Source organism: Nomia melanderi, chromosome 5, assembly GCF_051020985.1.
Source record: "Nomia melanderi isolate GNS246 chromosome 5, iyNomMela1, whole genome shotgun sequence".
Lineage (NCBI taxonomy): Eukaryota > Metazoa > Arthropoda > Insecta > Hymenoptera > Halictidae > Nomia > Nomia melanderi.
Window position 1 is genome coordinate 13402071 of NC_135003.1, and position 27930 is coordinate 13430000.

At 32.5% G+C, this 27930-nt stretch overlaps 3 protein-coding genes and 1 long non-coding RNA gene across 7 annotated transcripts; 2 read left to right on the forward strand and 2 right to left on the reverse strand.

The window, feature by feature from the left end:
• Positions 1 to 45: 45 nt before the first annotated feature.
• Positions 46 to 6309, reverse strand: LOC116424763 (RNA polymerase III subunit A). The gene is made up of 21 exons (XM_076367560.1): positions 6193 to 6309; positions 6032 to 6096; positions 5615 to 5750; positions 5385 to 5534; positions 4970 to 5305; positions 4458 to 4790; positions 4245 to 4382; positions 3975 to 4172; positions 3651 to 3887; positions 3235 to 3568; positions 2917 to 3166; positions 2612 to 2841; positions 2175 to 2525; positions 1907 to 2075; positions 1500 to 1839; positions 1231 to 1418; positions 1003 to 1150; positions 767 to 919; positions 495 to 695; positions 287 to 421; positions 46 to 195 (listed from the first exon to the last, which is right to left on the reverse strand). The coding sequence occupies exons 2-21, from the start codon at positions 6073 to 6075 to the stop codon at positions 106 to 108; spliced, it is 4161 nt and encodes a 1386-aa protein (XP_076223675.1). The 5' UTR covers positions 6076 to 6096; positions 6193 to 6309; the 3' UTR covers positions 46 to 105.
• Gnf1 (germ line transcription factor 1) lies at positions 6290 to 13723 on the forward strand. 3 transcript variants are annotated; one of them, XM_076367562.1, is made up of 17 exons: positions 6290 to 6709; positions 6808 to 6951; positions 7021 to 7170; positions 7554 to 7656; positions 7728 to 8161; positions 8433 to 8612; positions 8708 to 9169; positions 9239 to 9404; positions 9472 to 9687; positions 9765 to 9991; positions 10074 to 10408; positions 10497 to 10715; positions 10788 to 10961; positions 11048 to 11123; positions 11201 to 11377; positions 11444 to 11597; positions 13580 to 13723. In XM_076367562.1, exons 1-16 carry the CDS (start codon positions 6701 to 6703, stop codon positions 11573 to 11575), a joined length of 3204 nt encoding a protein of 1067 aa, XP_076223677.1. In that variant the 5' UTR covers positions 6290 to 6700; the 3' UTR covers positions 11576 to 11597; positions 13580 to 13723. The 3 variants fall into 3 exon arrangements, with proteins under 3 accessions (XP_076223677.1, XP_076223676.1, XP_076223678.1); XM_076367561.1 differs by having other exon boundaries at positions 13561 to 13708; XM_076367563.1 differs by lacking the exon at positions 13580 to 13723 and adding an exon at positions 11755 to 12464.
• Positions 11583 to 23292, reverse strand: LOC143174155 (angiotensin-converting enzyme-like). Its single transcript, XM_031971615.2, has 9 exons — positions 23113 to 23292; positions 15215 to 15578; positions 14361 to 14679; positions 13565 to 13789; positions 12955 to 13318; positions 12656 to 12817; positions 12259 to 12513; positions 11996 to 12171; positions 11583 to 11826 (listed from the first exon to the last, which is right to left on the reverse strand). The coding sequence occupies exons 1-9, from the start codon at positions 23121 to 23123 to the stop codon at positions 11732 to 11734; spliced, it is 1971 nt and encodes a 656-aa protein (XP_031827475.1). The 5' UTR covers positions 23124 to 23292; the 3' UTR covers positions 11583 to 11731.
• On the forward strand, positions 18013 to 25847 carry LOC143174508 (uncharacterized). Of its 2 annotated transcripts, none has more exons than XR_012998548.1 (3): positions 18013 to 18452; positions 24337 to 24408; positions 25086 to 25847. It is a non-coding gene; the product is annotated as an uncharacterized LOC143174508 (long non-coding RNA). The 2 variants fall into 2 exon arrangements; XR_012998549.1 differs by lacking the exon at positions 18013 to 18452 and adding an exon at positions 23259 to 23764.
• The last annotated feature ends 2083 nt before the right edge of the window (positions 25848 to 27930 follow it).

Below are 27930 nucleotides of genomic sequence, written 5' to 3' on the forward strand. Positions count from 1 at the left end.
TGTTTTCGTTTAAAAAGATATATAAATAAAAATTACTCGTTTGATTAGAATACATTTATCTTTATATACATTAAATATTTTATTACAAAGTACATAACAGTTAATTTACATTTTAGATGCGCTTTTTGTAATTTTCTTGTGGAATCGAGGATCATCAAATATTAAGTCCCTTTTTTGTGGCTCATCCTTGTCAGCTGTATTTTTATAATAAGGAAAATACTATGTTACCTATATAAAATAACTGTGCAATATTCTTAAATTTCAATAAGTAAGTTAGAAAAGGATATTTGTGAAGTAATTTGAAAATTCCTGTTCCTACTGGTACTGGAATTCCCATAATAATTGATTCAGACACGCCGCAGATTACATCTTTTTGCCCATAATAAGCTGCGTCAAACAGATGATCGGCTGTCTTCTCGAACTGTTAAATAATTATTTATTAGCGATTTTATTTCAGATAGAGATATGTAAAATCAATACAAAAAATATCTTACCGAGGCTAAATTTAAGACGGATTCTTTCATTTTCGCTAATCCTTGTCTCGTAATACCCAATACTTCTCCTCTACTAGTCATCAAATCTGCCACAAGCATTGGATGCCTTCTATCGATGCTCATTCCATGGTTCTCCATTACTAATTTAATTTCTGTCATTATAGTTGCTCTTGCAGCCTCAATTCCTAAAGTTTTAAAAACCTAAAACAATATATTATGTACATCGTCCTAATTATTTATATTCTACTAGAAACTTCAAATTTCATACTTACTTCCAGTGTATTATTTGATGTTGTTTTTCGTCCTAAAACACCGAGAGTTGCCATAACTTCACGCATATTGTCACCTTCGACGTACAGTTTATACTTCGTTTTACCAGTTGAATCGTCATTATGTATGACAGCTCTAGAGACTGACGGTAAACCCTACAATAAATAATGCAATAATGGTGTATCGTGTGAATCAAAGAAAATTTGTTAAATACTGTTACTTTATCCTTAGTATTTACCTTCACAACAATGTTTGGTATTGTCTCTTTAAGTTGGGTAAGAGCATAATTTAAACTGTATTTATTTTTGCTGGGACTCACTGTGATGATGGAATCGCCTCTTACATTGACTAATTTCGGATTCAGTCTTAATTTTGATGTACAAATTCTAATAGATAAAAATGTACCTTATTTAAGAATACTGTCTGTTTAAATAGCTTTTTGTATGTGAAAAATTAATGTACTTACGAATAACGTATTGAATTTACGTCAACTTCTAATTTTAACAATTTTATTCTATCGATATCTAACTTTATTAACAAGAAACAATCGTCCGGCAGGTATACTTCTTCAATGTATTCAGTTACTTCTCCCAAAATTGTCTTCTCGATTCTACCTTTCACCCTTCTGGCATATTCCGCATCAGTATCGGTTTCCTAATACGAATAGAGAAAGAAGGAACACAGTTTAAGTTACTATATACAGATACAAAAATCTATATCATGTGTGACACTTACCAATGCTGCTGTGATAATAGGCGTGCTAATCCTAGGGTTTGCGTTAATAATTTCTTTAATACGCGGTACACCCTGAGTAATGTTCATAGACGCTACACCAGCGAAGTGAAATGTTTTTAAGGTCATTTGTGTACCGGGTTCTCCAATACTTTGTGCAGCGAGTGCGCCAACGGCTGTACCTGGCTCTATCTTTGCTCTCATATATTTCTCTTTACAAGTGTGAATAAACTCGACTAATTGGGAAACCGTAAGTCGCTCGAGTTGTAAAATTACAGGTACATTCAGTGGAGCATTATGTCGGAAACGTGCTATTTTACGCGCTACGCTTTTAAGAAATGTACTAGAAAAATAGCATAATGATTTATATTCAGAATTATTCTATTTAAAAAATTCATGTTAATACTTACGATAATTCTTGCTTGAATTCTTCACTAAGACACTCGTATTCCTCGGAATTCAATAGCTCATTTGTAGCTTTAATTATGCTAGGACCATCCAATGGTTTTTCATGCTTGCATGGCGATTTAGCTCTTACGTGGTCCAATATTCTTTTATAATCCACTGGGCAATCTTTACCTATAAAGAAATGTGTATGTTACTTCTCTATTAGAAGACATAAGGAAAACATGTAAAAATCAGAGAAAAGAGAATCAAACAGAATAAAGAAATTCTAACCTTCCATGTATGTAGGATCTAGGGCATCTCCACCATACAATATTTGTACAATATCTCCAACCGAATTACGAACTGTCATATCATAATGAAGGCACAAATCTTCTAAGCTTTTTACTAATCTTCTCTGCATGTAGCCAGTTTCTGCAGTTTTAACAGCCGTATCTACAAGACCTTCTCTTCCACCCATCGTGTGAAAGAAAAATTCCGTCGGAGTTAAACCAGAATAAAAGGAATTTTCGACGAAACCTTTAGCTGCAGGGATCTTTGAATGTCGTTCGAAATGCGGCAAAGCTCGGTCTTCAAATCCATTCGGGACTCTTTTACCGCTGATAGCTTGTTGCCCAACGCAGGCTAATTAGTGGAAAAGTAAGTAACCAAAACAATATTAAAATTCAGATAAAATACGAATTTTTAATAATCATTATTATTATATGTACCAATCATTTGTGAAATATTAATGAAGCTGCCTTTGCTACCAGATAAGGCCATAACTAACGGGCTGTTACTTGGGTGAAGTTCTTTTAAACACGCTTTACCAGCATGATCACGAATCACTGAAAGTTCCTTTAGTATCATCGCCTCCAATGTTTCTTCTTCGGTACATCCGGGTTGGCATACAAGACGTCCTTCTTCCATTTGATGAATGTACTCGGTACATTTCGAATACCTAAATCAACGTGTAACACGTTAATAGTATCAACAGAGCGATGTTAACATGCGTGTTCATTTTATTTATTTTTACCCAGCATTCAGAAGTTCATGTTTGGCTTTCAAAAGACCCTGTCCAGGTGTAACATCACCAATACCAATAGAAAAACCTCGATTCATAAGGAAAAAACTGGCCATTCTTGCTAATCGCCACATAGCTGTTGTTGCGATATCTTCACCCCAATCGCGTAATAGAATATAAAATATGTTTTGCTTTGATCCCGATCCCAATGTTGATTTATCCATAGACCCAGCTATTAATTCTGAATTGCGAATAATAACATCTGTAATGCACCAATTTAATTATATTTTCTTTGCGTTAACTTATAAGTAATTCATCAGTTATACGTACACGAGTCGTTAATGCATAATTCTTCATTGTTGGTATAAGCTCTTCCTTTGGTCTTTAAATTAGCTTTGATATTGCAAGAATTGTTAGGCTTCAAAATTAAACTAAAAATTTGTTTTCCCGTCCACAACGTGCTCGGCTTTAAAATAGCAGGTTCAGGTAAATTTATAGACATGGAAAGATCAAGTCCTGCTAAAAGGCAACCTGCTAACTGACTTGCTTGAGATTTATTCAAAAACATATCCTTTTGAGTTAAAAGGTATCCACCAGTGATAAAATCCTGTGTTGCTGCTATTAATAATTCACCGTTGCGAGGTGTAACTAAATTCGCTTTATTCTAAAAAAAAGTAAATGAAAATATTGTAAAGTTCTCATACACATATTTAATATGTTGTAACTTAAAATAATTTGTAAATTACCCCCATTAAGACCAACGCTTCTGCTCTTGCTTCTTCAGTTTGAGGTAAATGTAAATTCATTTCGTCGCCATCAAAATCTGCATTATATGGAGTACACACGCATTCATTGAACCTAAACGTTCTGTGTTGCAATACTTTCGCTTTATGTGCCATAATACTTAATTTATGTAAAGATGGTTGTCGATTAAATAATACTACGTCGTCGTCTCTAAGATGCCTTTCGACGATATCACCATACTATTTAATAAAATGAAAATAATTGATTATACCTTGTAATTTTTTAAGTTGTATCAGTTTTACGAGACTTTTGAAAGACAATGTTACCTGTAAATCTTGGGCAATTTTATGCCGATTACCATATCTTAAATATTTTTTAAACTGAGTTTTTCCCTGTTGTATAAAATTTGCACCTGGATGTACATCCGGACCATTTTTTACTAATTTCCTCATTAATTCTATATTCGATGGATTTACTTTTTCGGGATATGTTAAAATCTTTGCAACGTGAATAGGTACTCCAACCTAATGAAGAATTTATAATTATTTATCTCCGACAATTGTGATTATCATACAAAGCCATGAATTGAAACTTACTTGCTCAATTCTAAGATTAGGATCCGGTGAAATGACAGTACGACTAGAGAAATCTACACGTTTACCAGATAAATTACCACGAAAACGACCCTGTTTTCCCTTTAATCTTTGAACCAACCCTCTACCAGATTTTTTTGGCTAAAATATTTGAATACCTTGTAAGTAACATAGATAAATAAAAGACTGTATAATTTTAATTTGCTAGAAACTTACTTGCATGTTAAGAGGTATACCAGACATTTCGCTATTTATATAAAGAGCACAGTGTAACTGAAGAAATTCCCAGTCCTCGTTATACATTTGTACTTTTGCCCCACTTTGTCTATGTTTTTGAATAACATCATTGATAAAAACTATTTCTGATAATTTCATTGTTAGGTGATCTTCAGTTGTACCTGCTTTCAGATCTGATACAACACTAGGTCTAATACAAATTGGGGGCACAGGTATTCTTGTTAGTATTAAATCTTTTGGCATCCCACATTCTGGATTCATCATTAGCAAAGGAATGTCACTTTCCGGTATTTTCTCCAATATACTTTGTACCTTAAATTAAGAATCGTTATTAATACTAACATTTATGAATTTAATATAATATTGTCTCTTTAAATCTTGGAAAACTGAGACTTATAGTGATGATAACAACACAATAAGCATGGAAATAGAATTAAAAAAAATTATAGAAGCATAAGTACATAAAAAAAGAAGAAGATAATATTGTTTACCTCTAATGGATTTAATACATTAACTAATCCAGTTTGAAGTACTGCTTCCAAAGCCTTATTATCCTTAAGTACATTATTATACTCTGCTAATTTTTCTTGAACAACAGCATCTACTTTCTTCTTTGCTTTATACTTTTCGTGAACTATTTTAAGTAAGCCAGCTTTCTTAACAGTCCCATTAAGGTCTCCACAATTTTGACAAACAGTAGTCTTTTTAGCCTTATCCAAAATTTGCTTACGTAGGGCTTTCCTAGACAAATATCCTAAATTTGGATTTAATGCTCTGGCTAAATAACGTTTCTTCTCAATTTTAGGCAGCATAACATGAGAACAATTCTATAAATTAAGATATTTCAATTAGTATGATGATTGATGTTAGTTGATATAAATATATACAAAATCAATGACACATTACTTTGCAAATAGTTTGTAGAATTCCAATAATAGCCCTAAAGTAACCCACATGGAAAACTGGCAATTCTAAATCAATGTAACCAAAATGTCCAATACATTCGTTTAAAGGTTTGCCACACGATACACAATTTGTTGTATTGTTACATGTTCCCTAAAAATGTAGATCATGGAAATATAATATTTTAATAGAAACAGATTAAAAAATATATAGAAATACATTATTTAAAATACCATTCTTCTATCCAATACACCATAGGGAACCGGAGTATGTTCGACATCTTGATTATATAAATTCTTTGCCACAACATGCATATGAGCCTGTCTCTCCATGTTGTGACGACTGTCCACCCCAAAGGATACATGGGAACTAATAAAAGAAAGACGATTTAAAATGATATATGAAATAACTATAAACTTATTAATATCATATTGAATGGATCAAATTTTCATTTCTTGATTGCCTGCACTATATAAATTTATCATTTGAATAATAGATAAATGCTCTGCTAGTATGTTTATAGAATATTAGGACAGAGGAACATTACGAAAATGATATTTTGTTCCACTGACAGCATAATTTATGTTACACAGAAGAAGATGAAGAATAAAAAAATATGTATTTAAAGTGCATTCAAATAATATACATACATTTTACGGGCTACGTCTGTTTCTCTGAATTGTTCCTTCACCATCGTGGAGGTTATACTTTATTCCTGGATATATAATATATTGTTCAATGCTACCTTATGTAAAAATAATTTAAGGTAGAGAATAAACAACTTCTAAGCTATCACAATGCCTGCGCCTACTTTTTTATACCAGTTACTACTTAAACAGTCAAAAGAATTGGAGGAATTCTTCAAACACGTGCTGTTCTCTGTTCGTGGTGCCATCTCGAATTTGACAGTTTGATACAGTTCATGCTGTAAGATTCAAGTAAATAAGTTGATAGCTATAAAAGTAGCCGGCACATAGAAATTTTCAAATAATCTTCTATGTAATATTTTGAATGAAATTACGTTCATCTGTTCTATATTATGTATTTTATTTTATATATAAGATGCATATTCAAAGTATTTCAAATTTATTGATAAATCAGTCAACTTTTCGTTTGAAATTATTACGTCCAACGGTGCCAACGTGAATTAGGGTACAATATACATATAGTACTTATGTATACCTCAAATGCTTGCTTTAATTTGCGTCGTATGAATCCAATCGGAGCGTTTTTCATTCATACTTTGATATTTCCTTGATAAGATATTGTCAACTCGTTTCGAACACAGGAAATCTGTTGAATTTTTATATGGTTGAACCATGCCGAGGGTAAGGTTTATATTTTTTAACTGAGTGTAAATAATGAACTAGGTTAAATCTCATGTGTTTTCAATTTACATTTTGAAATTCTTTATTGATATTTATAGGATATACGATCATATTTCCAAAGTGTTAAGTCTAATACCAGCAGTACTCCAGTAAAATTGAGTAAATCCACAAAATCCACAAAAAGACGAATAATTTCATCCGACGAAGATGAAACAATACAATCGCCTGTTAAGCGGTCTAAGGTTTTAACTCATTTATTTACCTAATTTTTTTAAAAATTTCATATATTGCATATTACATTTGTATCTTAGAAAACAAAAGTACTGGGACACAAATCAACTTCGCTTGACTCGAATGAAGAAACAAAGCAGAATAAAATAGTTTCTCCTGGTGATATTTTTGGTAAAAAACCAATAAATAGAAAAGAAGCTCCAAAGATATCGAAAAAATTGCAAAAGAAGGTAAACATTATTGAAACAATATTTTTTTTCCAGATACGAAAACGAGTAACATAATGTGTAATATGTATTGAAAGTTGGGGAGGATTAAAGTGAAATTTTACTTAAAACTTAATTTATAATTGTATGAGTGCTATCTGAATTAAAATTACAAAAAATTTATCAAATTTGAACAAATGTAAATGTCTAAGATTTTGTTTGTAAGTAAAGAAAAAAAAATTGAGCTTAATGTCTCAAGATAACAGTACATGGGTCTGAGATATTGCTGATACCAATTTTAAAAACTACATACCAATTGAGAAAACCAATTCAGAATTTCAGATGAGAATATCTTTTGAATTTAGTTGTAATATAAATTATAATGTAATACATATTTCATTTTATAGGAAGCTGAATGTCATAATGATAATGATTTTGAAGCAACTTTAAGTCAGTTAGATACATCTGATATTGAGCATAAATATTTAGAAGAAAGTAAATCTAACAAAGGTATACGAATGATTGAATAAGGTATGAGTAATTTTCATAAAAGTTTACAACTGTATCTTCTTTTTTTGTAGATTCTGTTCATAATGCATCTAAAGAAAATGATTCTTTTAAAATTAGTTCTGACAATGAAGAGGAAAAAATTTCAGTGACTAAAAATAAAGACAATATTAAACAGAGTGACACAAGTGAAAAACTGAATACAGAACAGAATGGTAAGAAACATGGAAAGAAAAGTAGAAATCGTTCTAATGAGAGTACAAGTGAAGATGCGGAGCACACTTCTGAACTTAATGTTAAATCTAAGCGTACAAAAAAAATTTCGAAAGTTAAATCAAATATTTCTGAAATGGAAATCGAAGAACCGAAAAAGAAAACTCCTAAAAAAGCAGAAGCTGTAGATGTGTACACTGAAAGAGCTGAGAAAAGAAAACAGCATAGTCAAATGTATCAACAGTACCTTCATAGGGGAGGAGCAAGGAATCCAGGTTCAAAAGAAATTCCAGAGGTAGGTATAAAGGCTACATTTAGTAACTGGGACAATCTATAATTATACTGTTAGTTAGAATCACTACCCTTGCTATCTTATTTATCCACTAACAGCGTACTTTCATAGGATTCCCCACTGCACAATTACGTTAGATTAAATTATAATGTGCGTAGCTATTGATGACAGGAAGTCACTATAGTTATGTACCATTCAAAAAGATAATATACACAAAAGCCATTATAGTAGCATATAGTAGCTAAAAAGTTAAAGTACACATCAAACATTTTAGGGTGCTGAATATTGTCTTGCTGGATTAAGTTTTGTAATCACTGGTGTTTTGGATTCCCTGGAAAGGGAAGAAGCTGATGAACTTATAAAAAAATATGGTGGACGAATTTTACACCAAATTTCGAAGAAAACTGATTATGTTATAATCGGTGATCAACCTGGGCCTTCAAAAATATCAAAGGTAATATTATCTTTGACATCTGGTACTGATTTTTTACTGAAATTGATAACAATAACAATAAGATTTTTTATTTCGTTATGTATATTTTTCTTTAGGCAAATAGCTTCAACATAAAACAAATATCAGAAGATGATTTATTAGAGTTGATTCGAACAAGAAAACCAGGTCACGCTGAAGATGTAAAACAGCCTCGTACAAAGTCGAAAGATAGAATAAAACAAAAATCCATAGAATCAGACGATGCGTATCTTTCGCCACCGAAAACTCCAAAGAAAACTTCAAATCGAGAAACAGAAAAATCAGAGAAAATACGATCACCGCAGAAAAAGGGGGATGTGGATGAAAATACAGAAAAGACATTAAAACGATTGTCACCAAAAAAAGAAGAAAATACTGATGAAAGTATGGAAAAGACGTCAAAGTCGTTGACTGAAAAACGACATAGCGATAAAGATGTAGTAAAAGAAGCAATCGTAACATCGCCAGTTAAAAACGATAGGAAGGAAACGAAAGATGTGAAGCATATTTCACCTGTAAAAGCGGTTTCATTACAAGATGTAAGATTTACCTCAGTTTAAGTTAAATAATTATTATGTTATGAGGTGTCATGTTGTTTACACTTATAGATCAATGGAAACGTACCAGTGCAAGCATTAGTAGAAAAATATAGACCTAAAACTATGAAGCAGATACTAGGGCAGCAGGGAGATAAAAGCAATGCCAAAAAATTGTACACGTGGTTAAATAACTGGTATAAAAATCAAAGTGGACAAGTTAAACATAGTAAACCTAGTATGTTTTCATTTTTCTAACATAATTTTCACAACAATATCGTAATGTATTTTTTCATTTTTGCTAGGTCCATGGGCAAAGAATGATGATGGAGCTTTTTTCAAAGCAGCTTTATTGTCCGGTCCACCTGGAATCGGGAAGACCACAACTGTTCAGGTTGTTTGTAACGAGTTAGGTTTAGATCTTGTTGAATTCAATGCATCTGATACTAGAAACAAAAAACTTTTACAAGAAAGTGTCTCTGAACTTTTGTCGAACACCACATTAAAGGAATATTTCCAAGGTACATGTGTTTATATATGTGAATAAATGTTAATGTAATAATAAATGAATGAGATTTTAAAATGCCATATATTTCAGATACTGCAAATAAAGCATCGTCAAAACATGTTTTATTAATGGACGAAGTTGATGGTATGGCCGGTAACGAGGATCGTGGTGGTCTACAGGAATTAATTAACTTAATTAAAGCAACAGAAATACCAATTGTTTGCATTTGCAACGATCGGAATAATCCTAAAATGAGAACACTCGCTAATTATACCTTTGATCTTCGTTTCCCAAAGCCTAGATTAGAACAGATTAGGGTAAAATGAACTTACATTGAATGCAAGTATTTAAAATATTTCTTTAAAGTATATTTCTTATTGGATATAATTTGCTGTACAGGGAGCAATGAAGTCTATATGTTTCAAAGAAAACATTAGTATGTCAACAGAAGATCTCGATCGTTTAATTGAATCTACTAATCAAGATATTCGACAAGTAATAAATCATTTAGCTTTATTCGTTGGAAACGCAGGTACTCAAGAAAAGTCTGAGAAAAAACATGTAAACAAGGACTTGAAATTAGGACCTTGGGACGTTGTAAGAAAAGTATTTTCTGCGGAGGAACATAAAAATTTTAGCATTCATGATAAAAGTGACTTATTTTTCCACGATTATAATATAGCGGGACTATTTGTACAAGAAAATTATTTATCAGTGGCACCGCAAGGACCAAAGTACGTACGAATCAGTGAGCTATATTTTTATAGAAAAATTATTTTGAAGTTTCGCTAGTATTTTGATCACTATTTTATTTTTATATAGAAATAAATTACTGGATAAAATAGCTGCAACTTCTGAAAGTTTAGCATTGGGAGACATAGTTGAGAAATCAATAAGGAGTAATGGAGCTTGGTCTCTTTTGCCTATGCAAGCTTGTTATTCTTCTGTCATACCCGGAACAGTAATGTCTGGTCACATTACCGGTCAAATAAATTTTCCAGCTTGGCTTGGACGTAACTCGAAAGCTGGTAAATTTGATAGGTAATATATATATATCACCATTAATATTACTAGTTCTTTTATTATTTACGTAAAACTTTAATTATATTATAGACTGATGCAAGAGATAACTGTGCATACACGTTTAGCTACTGGCGCGAGTAAGGAAGCTATAATTTTAGATTATATTAAACCTCTCAGGAATGCTGTTGTTAAACCCTTAGCAGTTGAGGGCACCGAAGGGGTAAATGAAGCGATAAATGTTATGAATCACTATCACTTACTTAGGTAAATTTTCATAAATAGTAATATTACAAAAATAGAAACCTAGATTTTCAAATATTATACAATATTTGTATCTTTCATACTCATAGGGAGGACTTGGATTCTTTGATAGAAATTTCTTTGTGGCCCGGCGATCGTGATCCTATGCAAGTTATTGACAGTAAAGTTAGTTAAATCTATTATTCTATTAAAAAGAGATTAAAACATATACGTGGCGGAATAAAATAAAATTCATATCATAGGTAAAAGCAGCTTTTACAAGGACTTACAATAAAAGTTCTGCACCTGTACCATACATAGTGAGTAGTGTGTCAAAGAAGAAAACTACGCAAGCTCAACAAGAAGACGAGTTTACAGAACAGACAGATGAAGAGAATTCCAGTGATGATGATACTGTTGAATCTGATAAAATGATCAAGGTAATTGTGCGGATACTCGTTAATGTTGTTGAACCTTCTTATTTCGCAATTATAATATACTTTTAGGCAAAGAAGGCTACCGCGAGTAAGACAACAGAATCTAAAACTAAAAGTACGGATAAGACAGCAGCAAAGACTAAAAAGAGTGATAAGCCTTCAACTAGTAAACGTGGAAGAGGGCGTGGGAGAGCAAAATAATATAGACTTATGAATTTGGAATGTGAGTTTTTCAGCAGAATTTGTATCATTTACATGTTTCAGTTATTTATTGTGCGTGAAATGAGGTCGGAAATTATTTCACGAGCCATTCTTTATCTCGAACTACAAACGTTTTATTCGAAGTGATAATATTCACTAATATTCCTCATTCATTTCAGTCGTTTCAGTCGTTTCAGCTGTTTCAGCTGTTTGTTCAGCAACTGTAAGTTCTGATCTCGTCTGTACGCATTCTGAAACAACAAAGATTGTCGAATTAGCATGTGTTACACTATAAATATATTCAAGTAAAATTTTTCAATATATTTCTACTTTTCGTCACTTAGTTTGATTATGCAAACTTATATGTTTACATATATATGTATGTGAATAATATGTTTTTGTAAGTATTGTAATACATACGTTTTGCTCTGGGTTTCCATCCAATGTATTCGTTAGTTTTGTTATTTTCCTCTTTGAGCCAATCTGTTAATGGTTTGAAGTACTCCAAGAGTCCAGTAGTGTCCATATCCCTTTGACCTGTGATCTTTTCCATCGCATCTTGCCAAGGCTTAGAGGAACCCAATTCCAACATTGATCTGTGTCCAAAAAATAAGTAATATTCATGAACTTTTACATTTGTTACTAAGAAAACCGTTTACATACCTTGAAAAACTGTTACTTACTTCAACAAGTTTCCTGCTGCTTTATTGTTATAAATATCACATTGATGTAGTGGTTTCATGTCTGGATTTTGTGGATCGTATTGTTTTGCCTCCACACAGAGTGCTTTGTGGAATTGGAATTGTACGATGAAACTCACATAGTATCTGATATATTCTACATCAGCTATTATATGATATTTTGCGCCAGGATCAAAATCATCTTCTGATCGATCTACCGGTGCCTCGATACCTTGGAAGCTTTCAATAAGATCCCACCTAAGAATTTAAAATAATGAATATGGTGCTTCAAGTGTTAATGTTATCGTTACTATTAAATTTCCATAATGTTGTCCATAGTATTTCTTTATAACCCTTCATTATTGTCAATTTATAGATTTTAAAATATATGTTTACTAACCAATTACAGTTATAATTGTCTGGGGTAACTGCTCCTTGGAATACATTCCAGCGCCATTTGTCCATCATGTATGCAAATGGTAGGAAGACAATTTTATCAAGACCCTTCATGTACAGGTGATTGATATTGGCCTCCTTGTCAGTTGCATCGTCTTTTAATAAGCTATAGTATAAAATATAACGTTTATATAAAAGTATGAAAATTGAGCACACGTAACAATTTATAATTACAAAGTATATTCTAGTGAAGATTATGATGTAATTCATATCGTGTTACATCGTATAATGTGTCTTACTTACTTGATGCTCTTTAGATGACTCGGGGTCGACGCACTCAGAGCTATAACATCACCGACAGCTTCATGAAATCCTGGATTTGCACCCTCCTTGAAAACAGTGGGTTGATTTTTGTATTGAAGATAATATTCAACATGTCCCATTTCATGATGGGCGGTCAACAGATCCTCCATGTTTATTCTTGTGCACTGTTTAATCCTGAAATCTTTGCCGTCATAGAAATCCCAAGCACTTGCATGACAAATCATCTCGCGATCCTTTTGTTTCTCTAAAATCGACCTTTCCCAGAACAAATCTGGCATTGCAGTCAGGTTTATTGAAGTGAAAAAGTCTTCAGCGACTTGGAAGATCTTCGTTGCATTGTATCCTGTAGAAACATAAAGGATTAATCAATTTTTGGGAATCCTTTAACATTTCAAATTAAATATTCAACGTTGAACATACTTTTCTATATAAGTATATAAGTGTTGCATTATAAATTGATTTCAAACATTTTTGTTTACTTCATATGAATAATGATTCAATTAAATACTTAAAATATCAGTAAATTCTACAAATATATTTGAAGATTATAACTTAATCTTAATTATTAACTTTCTGATTATCAAGGAACCTTGTTCATTCATAGCCTTGGTGACATCTGGCAACTGTTTTCCTGGATATGGAATCGTGAACTCTGCGATGTTGGACCAGGTCTGCGCCCACATATTACCCAACAAATGTGCTGGAATGGGGCCATCTTTGGAAACAATGTCCTCGCCATATTTCTTTCGAAGTTCTCGTCGAACATACGCGTGCAGTTGTAAATAAAAAGGCTTCAATTCTTGCCAAAGTTTTTCTAAAAAAAAAGGACACACAAACATTTAAAATTTAATTCAGTTAAAACTACTTTTAAGTTTTCCGTCAATCGAGTAAAATTTCAAAATTCATATTGTTCAGTAATTAATCTTTTTGTGGGAACTGATTATATTTAAAAATACTTAATTCAGCAATTTACACGATGTCGAAAATTGCATCCATTTTACTAATAAACATATGTACTTGCATGTTCAAAAATAAATTTGTCAAAATAAACCTGATCGTTCATTTGAAATTTAATAAGAAATGCTAGTCATGATTAGTAAAACTTAAAAAGAAACCAAAGAGAAATGAGCTGAAACATCAATATACATCAAGTGATATTAAACTTTATCAGGCATGAATCTTTTCTAAGGTTCTGAATGCTTATTAATAATAAAGATATATAAATGATATATCTATAATAAAACATTATTAATCAAACTTGAAGAGAATCAATAAAATAAAGATACTATTCGAATAATCGTGGAAATCAAAATTTCTTTCGATAGCGTTTACCATTACACTCTATTACGAAGTTCCTTCGTTAGAATCTTTCATGTATCATTTACCAATTTGATCTGGGAAGTCGGGAGCCTCGTAATCTTTCATCCAGTAGGCAGCATTATCGGAGAAGTTGTTCAATCTAGCAGCCATGTTACTCAACTCGACGTACCTCGTGTACAACGACTTCACTTTTTCACCTGTTGCTTTCCTCCACTCAACCCAAATATACTTTAATTCTTCGGGGTCGCGGCTGTTCATTAAACGTTCCGTAAGCTCAGGTTCAAGAGCGAGGTCGCATTTCGTTTTGTTCTTGTAATCGCAGATTTTTGCGGTACTGTAGATGTTCTCCATGTCGCTGATTATTTTCTCGAATTCTTGAAACAGCTGGAAGAATGAATTACAATTAGCTCGCTAATTCCATCAACAATTAACAAACCGAGAATCTATACATTTTCTACTTTACATGATTATGCAGGTAGATAGTTATACAAAGCTACGACAATAGCTTTTATATAAATAGAACTATTACTAAGCAGAATCATTTCTATACACATATAACAAAAATATTTAAAACAATATAGTAATAAAGCACAAATACAAAATAATCATGTGCTTTGTTTAATTTTTACAAGGTAGTCCCAAGGAACATAGCTACATTAATTTTCTTGAATAACTGATACAATTCCAATTACAACTAACATTCCTACATATCAGAATCCAATTCTTGATTATTTCAGAAGAAAAGAATGAAAGTTTATTTAAAAATCAAATCCGGTGCTCTAAATCTTTCCATCTGAATGCGTCAAAGACTATTCATCAGAATGACCCTATCAAGAATTATCAGTAAAATACCATAAAATTTGAAAATCAGTGATTATCATAAATATATCAAAACGAAGGGGTGAAATGATTTCATTACATCTTCAGGCAGAGCCGCTGTGCCCAGGACGCTGAGTTTCTGGAACTGCCTCTTGAAACGTTCATCTTTCAGGTCTTTCCAGGGGAACTCGTTCACTTCTTTCCAAATGGACTTCTGTATGCGAGCTGCTTCGGAAGACACATTTAATTTCTTCGCCAAGTTGTCCGGGGTCAAGTTGGACGCGTAGTCCCACTCAGCGAGCGATTGCTTGTTGCTCCATTCGGAGTACTGTCGGTCGACTCTGTCTAAAAATTTAGTAGCCCTTTGCAACAGATCTTCGGTTTCCTTTGCAGCCTCGGTCTCTTTGGCATCCTGGGGCGTTGGTACTCCCCATGCCAGAGTAACGAGGACTGCTACCAACAGTCTGCAAATAAAAGAAAGAAAGAAATTTAATTAGAATTAGCATTACATGAGTGAAGTTCAAGAAAGAAAAATTGAAAAAATTAAAGTTTTAACTTTGATGGCTTTGAAATGGCTTTGAATTGGCTCAATAGTTTGCAAATGAAAAAAAGAAATTTTCCCAAGTAGAATTAGCATTACACGAGTTCAGCCCAGAAAAGAAAAATTGAGAAAATTAATGTTTTAGCTTCTGAAACGATTATTCAACATATTCAGAAGCTATAAAGAGGTCTTCATGAAGAAACAAGTACATCCTTAAATAAAAAAGATATTTATTCCATGAAAATTTAGAAAAATCAGAAAAACTATTGTTATAGATCTTTTCAGTCGGTTGCTTAAGCGTTAATGCAAGAGATCTTTCTAGTCCTACTTGCGTCAATCTTTCGTTATTCAATCCTTCACGGTAAACGTTCACGGTAACAATGAGTCGAAATGCTAACAAACATTTATTGAAAGAAATATATCGTGTCCAATGGAGTGACTAATTGAGCGACGTTCTCAATTGGTTTTCGGGTATTGATTATACGGGCTGCTTCGGTTCCGATTAAGCCGGTTAATCGATGTTCCGCCCTATATACTTCCAAACATTCGTGAATTTCTTATTCCAGTCTTCAGTTAACACGTTCACTGCCATGGAAATCTTGCGTGTTTTATAACACATAACGCGGATTCTTTCGTAGCCAAGATAAATAACCAAGACAATCGTTAACCCCTTGCGCACGAATGTCGACACTTGCCGAGATCGAAGCTTCATGTTTGTAATACTAACTTGTAAGCAAATAAAGAAACCAGAGCATAGTTTCTTTATTCTGTACTATTTAGCCATTCGATGGCTAAATTAATTTGCCAGAATCTGCAGGTTTTTTAATTTAAATATAAATTAAACGTAAACAGAGTAAGCATCAAAATCTTTTCTTTTCCTAATGAATCGTTAACGAAGTTGTATCGATCATAGTTAAGGGCAAGGGGTTAATTATTCGATGTCGAAAGCCTTACGTTACTCTATTATCAACTTACATTAGTAAGTAATTAATAACAGTTATTAAGCTTTCAATTGACTTATACATCCATTTAGATATTGCTAAATCAGTTCCCTTAATAACTGCTGAAAGAAATCTGTGCCTTTCCACTGATTATAAAACAATAAATCAGAAATAAGTCATTTTGGTGGTCTACATCAATCATTTTACATATTCTACCTTCTATAAGCAATTCAGATGCCCTATCATCACCATGGCAGTCAACGCGCCAATTTCGTTAGAACTAAGCAGAATCGTGCTCACAATTATGAAAGTGGTTTAACTCACATATATTTCTTGTTTTAATTTAGTTCAAAATAATGTGAAATAATTTTTTTCAATTTCGACTTAGACCATTTTTATAATTACGGAATTATAGGGTTTCATGCGACTGTAGCTTCGACGTTGCCAGCTATCGCCGCTACGAAGCTTCTCCCGAATATGAAAGTTGCATTATGAAATAGTAATTATATGATTGATATAAAATCGTACATCCTTCCGTTATCTCACACGAAAACGGAAGTAGACTGAAATTAAATTGATCGTCCATCACTGGCACTAATATATATATACCGTCCTTCGTCACTGATATACGACCGCGAATAAAATCCGACTATCAAACAGTCACGAGGTCGAATTCAGCCGCTTTGGTTCAACGGTTCGAAAGTTTTTTTTTTTATTTACGGCGCATTCGTTTGACGCGACCGCATCGGCTGGAATAGGATTTTTTTTCAAAATACGTTCCGCAACATCTGGCCGCGTTCCTCGCGCCCGATGATCTAGAAAAAGGTCGGCAACTGGGAAATTGGGTTGTGGAAAACGTCCTTCGAGAGTTTTATCAAAGGCAACGACCGAACTGGTTCCTAAACATGTGTCAGCGCTTGGTTATTCATTGAACAATTCAGAAATTGTAAAAAATGTATTTAAATGATTGGAAAAGAGTATATCTTTGTGGATCCTCGGGAGTTGAATATGAATTTTTAAACATTTCGGTTACAAATTGAAAATAAACTTCTTAGTAAATTTGTAGTTAAATGTTGCACATGTGTGAACACGATGAAATAATCCTTAATCCGAACTAGGGGTGCGTGTTGCATCAACTTTCGTTTATTTTGAAAGCTAAGTACCTGAGATAGAACCGAGGAACATCGTGTGAAAGTTATAACAAAGGTTTTCCGTGGAAAACTCAAATGATCATTCGTGGAGAACATGCTACCGATCAGCGTCAGTGATTGTTCGGCGCGTCTACTGTCAATAATATCGACACAACGTCGTTCCCATTAGAATTCACAGGTTTGCAGAGATTACTCGAACTGTGAAAATCTAAACTTTATTTACAACATTTCTAACTCGTCGCGTAAAAAGCGAGGAATAAGAAAATAGAAAGCAGTCTTTTCAAAATAAAGAAACATTTCAAATTTCATTGTAATCGTTAATTCGTAATTTAAAAAAGAATCTTTCAAAGAGTTGGAATTTACATAATTATAGAATAATGTTAGTAAATTTCGACATGTTAGTAAATCGACGAATTATTATATCAAGAGATTACAAGTACGATAATTTGCATGAATCTCAAGTGTTTGGGCGAAAGTGTTACATCGAATGAATGAACGAACGAATGAATGAACGAGTGAATCTGAAAAGGAAAAGAAAACTGATCTACTTGTGTGTATAAAGCTTGTGTAATTGCGTATTCGATCGATAAACTACGTTTATCGTGTGCAGCGTACCCACGGCAATGAAAGAGTTAAATTATAAGATGAGTGGCTGTAATGAGCGTCTGCGCAGTACCGGAACGCAATCGAGATAATGAAATAAAGGTAGTAAACATTCAAATAATAATTACGATTACAGATAAATTACCGACAAAAGGAACGAGGTGATTCGTGGGCGAATACGGTAAATGGAAATCGTTTCTCGCATCTTAACGAGATGAGTTCAATCGATTTGCATGCGTTTAGAAAGTTCGGAATAGAAATTCTGTAATATTCATCATCAACGTTGTTCTCTCGAACACTGTATTCATCGAAATTAGAATATTGTTTATTTGAACATCTGATACATTTACCAATTCGAAATTATTTGTGTCAATGAAGATTCTTCGTTTTATTTTTATTGAATCGTTCAGTCTATACTTGGGTAGTATCTGTTTGTTAATAAGTAATGGTATAATTAAGTTTACGAACTTTATCAATTTTTAATAGATACTGTGTAAAATGACAAATTTTTGTATAGTTCATCGTAAGCTTATTTTCCTATCTACTTTATGGAACCATTTAATGATTTGATAATTGTACATGTTTCATACAATTCAGTATTTAATATAATTTCCATAAAGTGAAAATTTGTCACGGTAAATAAAAATGAAATATGTAAAATCACATAAAACTAATCAAAATTGTATAATAAAATCGAAAGTGAAATTTTATTCAAAATCTGGGATTCGTTTAATGCTGCTTTACATAATCGTATGCATCGACTATTGGAATCAGTAAAATGATTGCTTAAAAATATCTTTTAAATATACCGATTTATTTTTAAGATGGTTTTCAATTATATAATATAGCTTTAAATCGTTTATTATACAATTTTAATTATTTTCATATAGTGTTCTATATTTTCAGCTCAGTTCATCGACATTAAAACACCTTTCACTGTGTTATAATAAATTAAAAACAATAATTGAAACAGTGTTATACCCATAATATTATTTACACCTTGTAACCTGATACTTTGTATTTCTATTGCTCGATTAAACGTCGTCGTACGATGATTACGTATCGATTTTGTTATACTATCCGATGATCGGAAAGAAATTGCGGTGGCTCTTGAACGTTAATCTTTATCTTATCCGTCGGTAATCACGGTATATCGATACGCCAATTAATTTACAAATCAACGTATACTACCTCGCAACTTTCTCCTTCTTATATTCCTTTTTCAAATCAAATATCGTTTGGAATATCGATATTAACCGTATGTATTAAATGGAAACAGAAAATTATCGAAATATATCAATAATATAATGTTATAGATTAACAAAAACAATAATAATGACCACTCTTATTGTTAAATCTTTTACTTGAACGTATAAAAATGTTATAATGATTATTTCTTTATTTATTTGCTTATCTGTATTATTTATTTCTAATTTGTATATATATATATAATAAATAAAGAAATAATATAATATAATATTTACTCATGTATCTAGTCATACATAATTGATCTATACAAGATTTTAGCTTCATTAACAAACTGTTTCTAATATTTCCTATTGGAAACGTCTGATTATATCAGCAAATCACGAAATGTATAATTATATCGAAAACTGATTAATATAATCTTCCGTGCAGATTAAACAGTATTGCAATAAACAGCTGCAATTAATATTTCTAATTAATTTTTAAAATGAATATGAAATTCGAGAAAATGTTTATGCTAACATCTTGCACGTTAATTAGTATATTAATAATTAATTCACCTACTCTACCAAGAATTAGATATTTATGATATTTTGCATTTATTTTAGGATGATTTTTAATCATTCAAATTAATTCAGGTTTATCTTTATCCTTTCGTTATGGTCCAAATATTAATTTAGCCTTTAATAGTGTAATTTGTATTATGAAATATGTAAATCTAGGATGATTAGTCCATATAAATGGGCATCATTCATTTTCCAACAAATTTCAATGATTGAAACAGAATCGTCTATAATCCAAACGAAATATAAGTAGATGTCTATCGTTATCATAGAAAACCTGAATTTTTGAATCTGAAACATATTTAGAAAACAGTAAAATTTTTTATTCGATGACTTTTTCTTAATAGGTTCAAATAATTGATCGAAGCTCCATGAAATTTGAATAAAACCTGAAAGCAACGAGCCTTATAGTGCTCAGTGCCGTTCGTTTAATACAGAATAGAATGTTGTTCAGCGTAACTAGTTTTCTAGCTTCCGACTAGTCAAGGAATAAGCATAGCATAGATTGCTATTATCATATCAGCTGTAGCAGTGTCAAACCTAACACATCAATAACGTGAATAAATTATCAGTGAATGTTATGCACTCGTGCTTTTATAAAAACGCGTAGAACGAAGTGAAACTGAAAATTCTACGCCGAGTGAAATCTTCAGACATTGATCTTTATAAAATTATTTCTGCAAATAAAATTGTGGATAAACATTTGCAGATGGAATACAATAATACCTCGATTAATATTTAATATATATTCCTAGAAGAAAAAATGTTAACACTAAAACTATCGAGCGTTTAATACGATTAACGTACGATATAAAAATGGTAACAATATATTTTCCATTGGTTTCTTCATATGTTCATTATAGTATTTAAGTTGAGCCATTTATTTTCCAAATTAACAGATACTTAATACTTTTAAAGTATCGATAATCAGGAAATTAAATTAATTCGTTTTCAGTAGTTCTAATGTTAAATGTAGTGACCTTAATATGTGCTACATAAGCAGAAAAAGGAAATATATTTATAATAAAGTTTTACTTTAATTTTTCGTCGCTTTTAAATTAACGTTTACTGCCATGAGAATTTCGACTGTTTTGTATAGTAGTACCTGTTTTTTCATGGCAGAGGCAAATGGTACTGGATATACATTGTTAGTCAACAGTTTGGGACCAATATATCAGTTAAACAAAAATGTCCATTTCTTGTAAACAACTTTCATTGGAGAATAATAAAATATACAATGTATACAAAAATAAAGATATATAATTTTTGTTATTTTATTTTATATATTTATAAGTAATTCAAGCTTCAAATAAAAAGAGAAGTAGTAAATTCTCCAGCAATATGAATATATACTGATAAAAAAAATAATGCCCCATTTATATGGATTGATCATCCTAGATTTACATATTTCATAATACAAATTACACTATTAAAAGCTAAATTAATATTTGGACCATAACGAAAGGATAAAGATAAACCTGAAATAATTTGAATAATTAAAAATCATCCTAAAATAAATCCAAAATATCATAGATATCTAATTCTTGATAGAGTAGCTAAATTAATTATTAATACACTAATTAACGTCTAAGATGTTAGCATAAACATTTCCTCGAATTTCGTATTCATTTTACAAAAATAGTTGCATTTAATGGAATATTGTAGCTACAAAGGTTGCCACTGAAACAAACGCTGGTCGCGACGTGTAAAAATGTTCTTTTGACAGAACTCGTAGGTCCGCTGTCGCGGCGACACTTATGACAGTGATTAACCAACGATCAGGAAGTACTGAAATATTTCCCCAATACCATTAACGTACGCGGCGTTGACTCTTAGCCGCGATCTTTCGTAATCGAAGTCCTGCAGTCGCTGTACAGCCGTGTTATCAGAATGTTTTTTACGGAAGTTTCGTAATTGTTGCACCGTTGTGCACTGAGACCCCGTTTAATGGCACTTCGGTTAACGTTGATTCGATGTAATATAATTTTCTGTGTCCTAAACGAACTCTGAATATTCTATACCTCGTTTTCCTTCTTTAACGACGAAGTGGAGCTATCTGAATAATAACAGTGAAATTAGGAAAATTGAAGAAAGGTACCAATCTGTAGTTTTACCTATCGAAAACCGTTTAACTAACACGTGACTGTCACAATGCTCACCAATGATCGATGCTTCCAAATTGCTCAGGAACAATTACAATAAGAAAATTGATATAGAATAAAAATATTTATATAAGCAGCTACGTAATATGAGTACTATGATGCCAGATAATTAATAATTATTCTAATACCATTTGCCAAAATTTAAAATTCCCGTGGCAGTCAACGTGTTGACAACCAACCGAATGGGATCTCTCACTTTACTTTCAACGCGTTGCCATTTATTTTATTTATTTTCCTTGTTATTTAATAAGTCTTGAACTGAGAATATTACCAGTTCATTAACTCTAAGTTTACGAACATTTACGATAGCTATGTAACTCAGAGTATCTTTCTAGCTCATTAAAATTTGTACTGTCCGTATACGTGTTAACGCTAGAACTACCGGATAAGTCAAAATGATCTCATTTTTTCTAGTCATTCAACAGGTAACAGCTTCTCTGAAAAAGTACTAGAGAAACTGGTTCAGCAATACGCAAACTGAATCGAAGACCGACTGAAGTCTATAATTGCACTGTTGAGGCTACAATTTCAAAAGGACAATTTAACTGCTAATTCTAGTGTTAAAGGTTAGTTTTTTTCAGGCCAAGTGTTAACCGATTAACACTAGATTTCCAAACATTTATTCTACACTATTCTATCACTCCTAAAACGCTACATATTTGTTTATATAGGTTGCGAGAGAGTTTCAAGAACAGAGAATTATGTGCATTCGCATAATTGCACCAACCAAAGTCGACTTGATTTGTTACGAAACAATGTTCGAAGAATTCGATGTCCGTCAAATTGACGGGTTCCGTGAGTCTAATGTTAATTGCGTTAATTATTACTCACAGCCGCAGCATGTCCAGCGTTGAAGTCGTTGAAGTCGTTTCAATGTGTACTCGAACAGTTGACGACGCGAACGATCACGGCCGATCAAGAAGTAACTTTCACAAGGCCCACTGTTTACCGTGTGGTCAACAGTGTCAAGACGTACCGTGCCGGTCGACCGCCGAGTGATCTCGGCCCGCGAGATACGATAACTTTTATGCAGGGTCCCCACTCTGTTGCAGCATAATGTTTTCCTGGCTCAGAACAGGCTCGACATTATCCACGGGCTTGTTCCCTAACCTATTCATCAGCGGGCCCACCGTCGTGGAATTGTGATAGGAGTTTTATCCTTTCGCGTGGTCCATCCGGCCGGTGAAAAGTTGTTGACAAATTGAAATTTGACAGCGACCGATTACCGGGCCGCCGGATTTCAGAAAAAGAGGATCGGATGGAAAGAGTTTGCATTCACATTGCTAACCTCGTTTCTGAGCGTTTTTTCTTCAGTCGATAATCGAGTCGCTCAATGCGATTTCGATTCTTTGATGTTTTCTGATTTTTGGCGGTTTTCGTGGAATACGTGTTCTTGTTAGTTATCAACACGTTCGTGGACAGTAAAGATTTTAATGAGCTGCAGAAATAGAAGAAATTCGAATTCTGTTCTTGGAGAGCTTAAGTGTGTGACAATTTCAGAAAATTAGGGTTGTAGGATTAACACTATAACTACCAGTCAAAATGACTGGTTTCGAATTTTTTGTTTAGCAATTATTGATATCTTCGAAACATTGAATATTCGAACGTTAATCACAATTAGTAACGTTTATCACAATTTTTTAAGAATTTCCAGTGAGCCGTGGAAAATGTTTGAGAAAGTTCTTCAATTTTTAATCGGTTTTCATTTTAAAGGAAAATTAATTTCAATGAAAAAAGGAGTTTCGAAAGAGTCTCTGTGAATGATGATAAATTTTCATCGAAATATTTATCGAGAAAAAGATTTTATTCAGACTTTGTTTTAATGGAGTTTGCGGTTGATTGAAAATTTATAAACTTTCGTAGCAATCATTTTTTATCGGATCAGACTATTTCAGTAAATATTTGTTTATACTCACCTGAAATAAATTTTACTTTAAATGCTCGTTGTTAATTCGACAGGCAATAGACGATTTATTAAATCACCAATGACATTGTATACATTTTTTGCACGTCCCGACACAATATTCAACACATTCAATTCCCTTTCATTTACAGCAAAATATATGGCATCACGAATCAAGTTTTATCAGGCGCGTGGGAAGAAATAAAACCACGTACAAATGCAAGGTAATATTTATATGCTATATATAAAATAATCGGCAAGGAATAATTGTAAATATTTTAAACAATTATAATAATGATAATATCAATTAATAATGAATCAATTGTAATTAATTGTATAATCCAAACTACAAACAAGTTAGCCACTGACACTAACTTTAAAACTATTCAATAATAAAAACAGCGATCACAGCGTTACAAAAACAATTAACACGTTGACTGCCGCGGGGTCACCGGTGACCCCAACCAAATTGAATCACTATAGTTCACTCAATTAACACTAAAACTACCAGAGGGGTCAAATGACATGCCTGATGTCTTCTTTTTGCATTTATTAGAAAAGTAACAAATGTTTCTCTGAGAAATTATTAAAGAAATTCATTTAGCACTACGCAAATTAAATTGTAAATCAATTAAAGTCTGCCCAGACGCACTCTTGGAGTTTCTATAGCGAAATTTTCAAAAGTCAATTGAAGTGCTGGGTAATTTTAGTGTTAAACAACGATTATCTGGAAACATTTCTATATTACAAATAATGGTACTTAATTTCGTGACATTTAGCTAGGAGAAGGTGCAATAATAACAATGCAATTCAATCAAATGATTTAATATTATATTTGTTCATTCTGTGTATTTTGCTCTATGAAATCGTGCGACAGAAATTTATCTATTCCTATTTCCAGGTGGACAATATGCACGATTCAGCCGGTACGTCGAATTCACCGTACACGAAAGTTGAAAGAACGGCCACCACCGGGCATTGCATCGGACCTTGTGGCAACAAGTATACACCTATAGCGGAATTACATAGATAAATCCACATTTCTCGAGGCCTCGCGACCTTCTTCTTTTTCGCCTCTTATCCTCCGGAGTTGTCAACGATTCGGTTGCTTAGCATCAATAATCGCCGCTCGTCCAGCCGTTTTAAAGCCAGTTTTACATTCTTGATCCGTTGGACCGAGCGTGTCGAGTGTCCTTGCTGGTTACACCGCACCGTAACGTCCTCTGGCTTCTTTCTCGGCGCGTCCTTTTGTATTGTACTTAATTCCACGGGGCTATGGCATCATCGACGCTTGCGGCCGAGTCAAGGGCTCTTCTTACGAGAATCGAATAAAAATGTTCGGGTCGCGCGTGGTATACACCGGTTCCGTTTATCTCGCAGCGGTCGTATTGCAGCAGGAAGTGTTTCAATGCGACTCAACGCGGGACATTGAATAAATGTAACGCGATTAACCGGTGGAAAGCGTTTCACCTTATTGGGCATTGCTTTGTTCAACGATAAGATTCGTTTTCCAGTGTACATTCAAATTGTTATGGATTCTTTTGTGAGATTGAGTGTTGGGAAGAGTATTAAATTATGAGAAACATTTAGGATATATTTGTGTATTTTTGTATTAATTTAATATGCTTGTATTATATTGTAATTGGTTATTATAGTATTTTATATGCACTGTTATGTAATATGTTATGTTAATTGTATTGATTAATAAATTCTTATATTATAGAATTAAGGCTACATTTAATATATTAAGGATATATTGTGTATTCATTTGAATATGTTAGTAAATAAAAAATTAAATAAATAAATCTGGAATATTACGTTACTGTAACATTTCATTTTTTCAACGAACCGTTAATGTTTAAGATATCGAAGAGTTTTAGATTAAATTTCATACGATTCTCTAAAAAGAATTTGCCAGAAAAACGTGGAATAATGGAAGTCTTTTAACGATAGGCTAAATTATGATGCAATTGGAAAAGTAATAAATTTTATATTCCCCTGGCGGAATGGAAGTTTAGCTTTGCGCGCAATGGAATCCAGAAACACGAGTTTAGTGGAATTCGGTTTGAAAAAACAAAAGGAACTTATTACGTTCCTGTCTCATGGCAAAAATCTCAGGTATTTTGAGTTTCTTTCGCTGCTGGGTCCTATTTTAATAACAATGCTATAAACCGATGTGGAACCTGTCCCGAGTTTCATAGTCGGCTAACTCTAACTTCTGCATTCTACAAGAGGCGCCTTCGAAATCAACTTTCTTCGTCTTCTTCTCATCGTTTTCTTCGTTTTCGAAAAACTTAACAACTTTTTGTGCGAAACGACAGTCGTTATGGGATTTTTTTGTTCTGAATAAATAGCCACTAAGAATTATGTAGAATATTTACGAGTCTCATCTTTGGCTGAGTGAAGAGATACAGTTAATGAAACGTAGTAATATTACTTCATTCGTTTAAAAGTTTTTTTATTATTTTTTAATACAATTACATTATGCATCTTGATTTTATTACGAACATACAATGTAACATAAGATGGGAGAAAAATATAAAAAAGATATGAGGTAATCGAGATTTGATTACATCTATTAAAGTGTCATTAATTTCAACTTTTTTAACAGGATATTCTATTTAGGTTCGACTCAATTTTTAAACAATCCTCAGGATCTCTTTTCAAGAAAGCTATTACTACTTTTGCATTGAGTTTTTGCATATTTATGGGCGTTTAAAGTATATAAATTATCTTTTTTAACTAAAAAATTCGCTGATATTTTCTTTTTTGACGAGCCTTTTAAATCTGTTGACTGCTACTATGATCCCGGATCTTCTGCTAATGTAAACCAAACGAATTAAAAAGCATCTTGCGTCTACAGTCCGAACGAGAAGGAAACAAATACCTTGATTATTTAAAAAAAACTGATAACGCTTTAAAGCTTGAATATTCATTTCTCCATTATTCTTTCACTTTGATTACTTGTAGCAAAGAAATATGAAAAAATGTATAAAATGAAATTTCTACCGATCCACCCACGAAAAATCATTTATTGTTTATACTACACGTGTAACATTTCTTTCACAGTTTCAATATCTCCCGAAAACTTCAACATTTCACTTTTAAACGTAACATCCTGTATAAAATGTTCAAGTAAAAACTTTGATAAGTTTTGAAAAACGTTTTGATCTACTTTAAATTTCTATTATCTCCTCGATTGATAAGAAAGGAGTATAAAGAGGAGGAAATTAGCTGTTTACATAAACACCTGTAATTTAATGAAGATATTATAAATGTGGTGCACATAATTTATGAAAAAAACAATTCTTTCAAAAATCCATGTTGTATATTCGAAAAATATTAATTGCCTGAAAAGTATCGCGTGGAAGTATAAATTACTCAACGATATTCTAAATGCCTTCGCGTTAATCACGAACATGAGTGTCTTTAATTACGAAAAAAAATATTCTTCGCACTGAGCACGTTTTTTCGTAGAATTTTAGATGCACTTACGCGTTTAATTTATGAAACTCTTGTTAAGAGCTTCGCCATCTTTTCAATCTCCGTAAACTTCCTGCGGATATTAACACGTGATAAGATATTTTTATCGATATATAACTTAAAAACCTCACTTTATTAAATTCTTCCGATAAGTCACGTCTTGTTATCGTATATAGTAAGATGTAAAAGAACGATAAGTTCTGTTATTACACGGGTCGAGCGATTGCACAGTAAGAAAATAAATTAAAGCTCAAGTTTACAAA

Excerpts from the sequence above, each read along its gene's own strand:
- LOC116424763 (XM_076367560.1), bottom strand. The coding sequence starts at position 6,075 with ATGGTGAAGGAACAATTCAGAGAAACAGACGTAGCCCGTAAAAT. Across the intron at positions 5,751-6,031 it reads ACAGACGTAGCCCGTAAAAT|TTCCCATGTATCCTTTGGGG; the intron begins GTATGTATATTA and ends TTCTTTTATTAG. Across the intron at positions 4,383-4,457 it reads GTATACCTCTTAACATGCAA|CCAAAAAAATCTGGTAGAGG; the intron begins GTAAGTTTCTAG and ends CAAATATTTTAG.
- Gnf1 (XM_076367562.1), top strand. Across the intron at positions 7,171-7,553 it reads CGAAAAAATTGCAAAAGAAG|GAAGCTGAATGTCATAATGA; the intron begins GTAAACATTATT and ends TTCATTTTATAG. Across the intron at positions 9,688-9,764 it reads ATTAAAGGAATATTTCCAAG|ATACTGCAAATAAAGCATCG; the intron begins GTACATGTGTTT and ends CATATATTTCAG.
- LOC143174155 (XM_031971615.2), bottom strand. Across the intron at positions 13,790-14,360 it reads CGACTTCCCAGATCAAATTG|AAAAACTTTGGCAAGAATTG; the intron begins GTAAATGATACA and ends CTTTTTTTTTAG. Across the intron at positions 12,818-12,954 it reads AGTCATCTAAAGAGCATCAA|CTTATTAAAAGACGATGCAA; the intron begins GTAAGTAAGACA and ends TTTATACTATAG.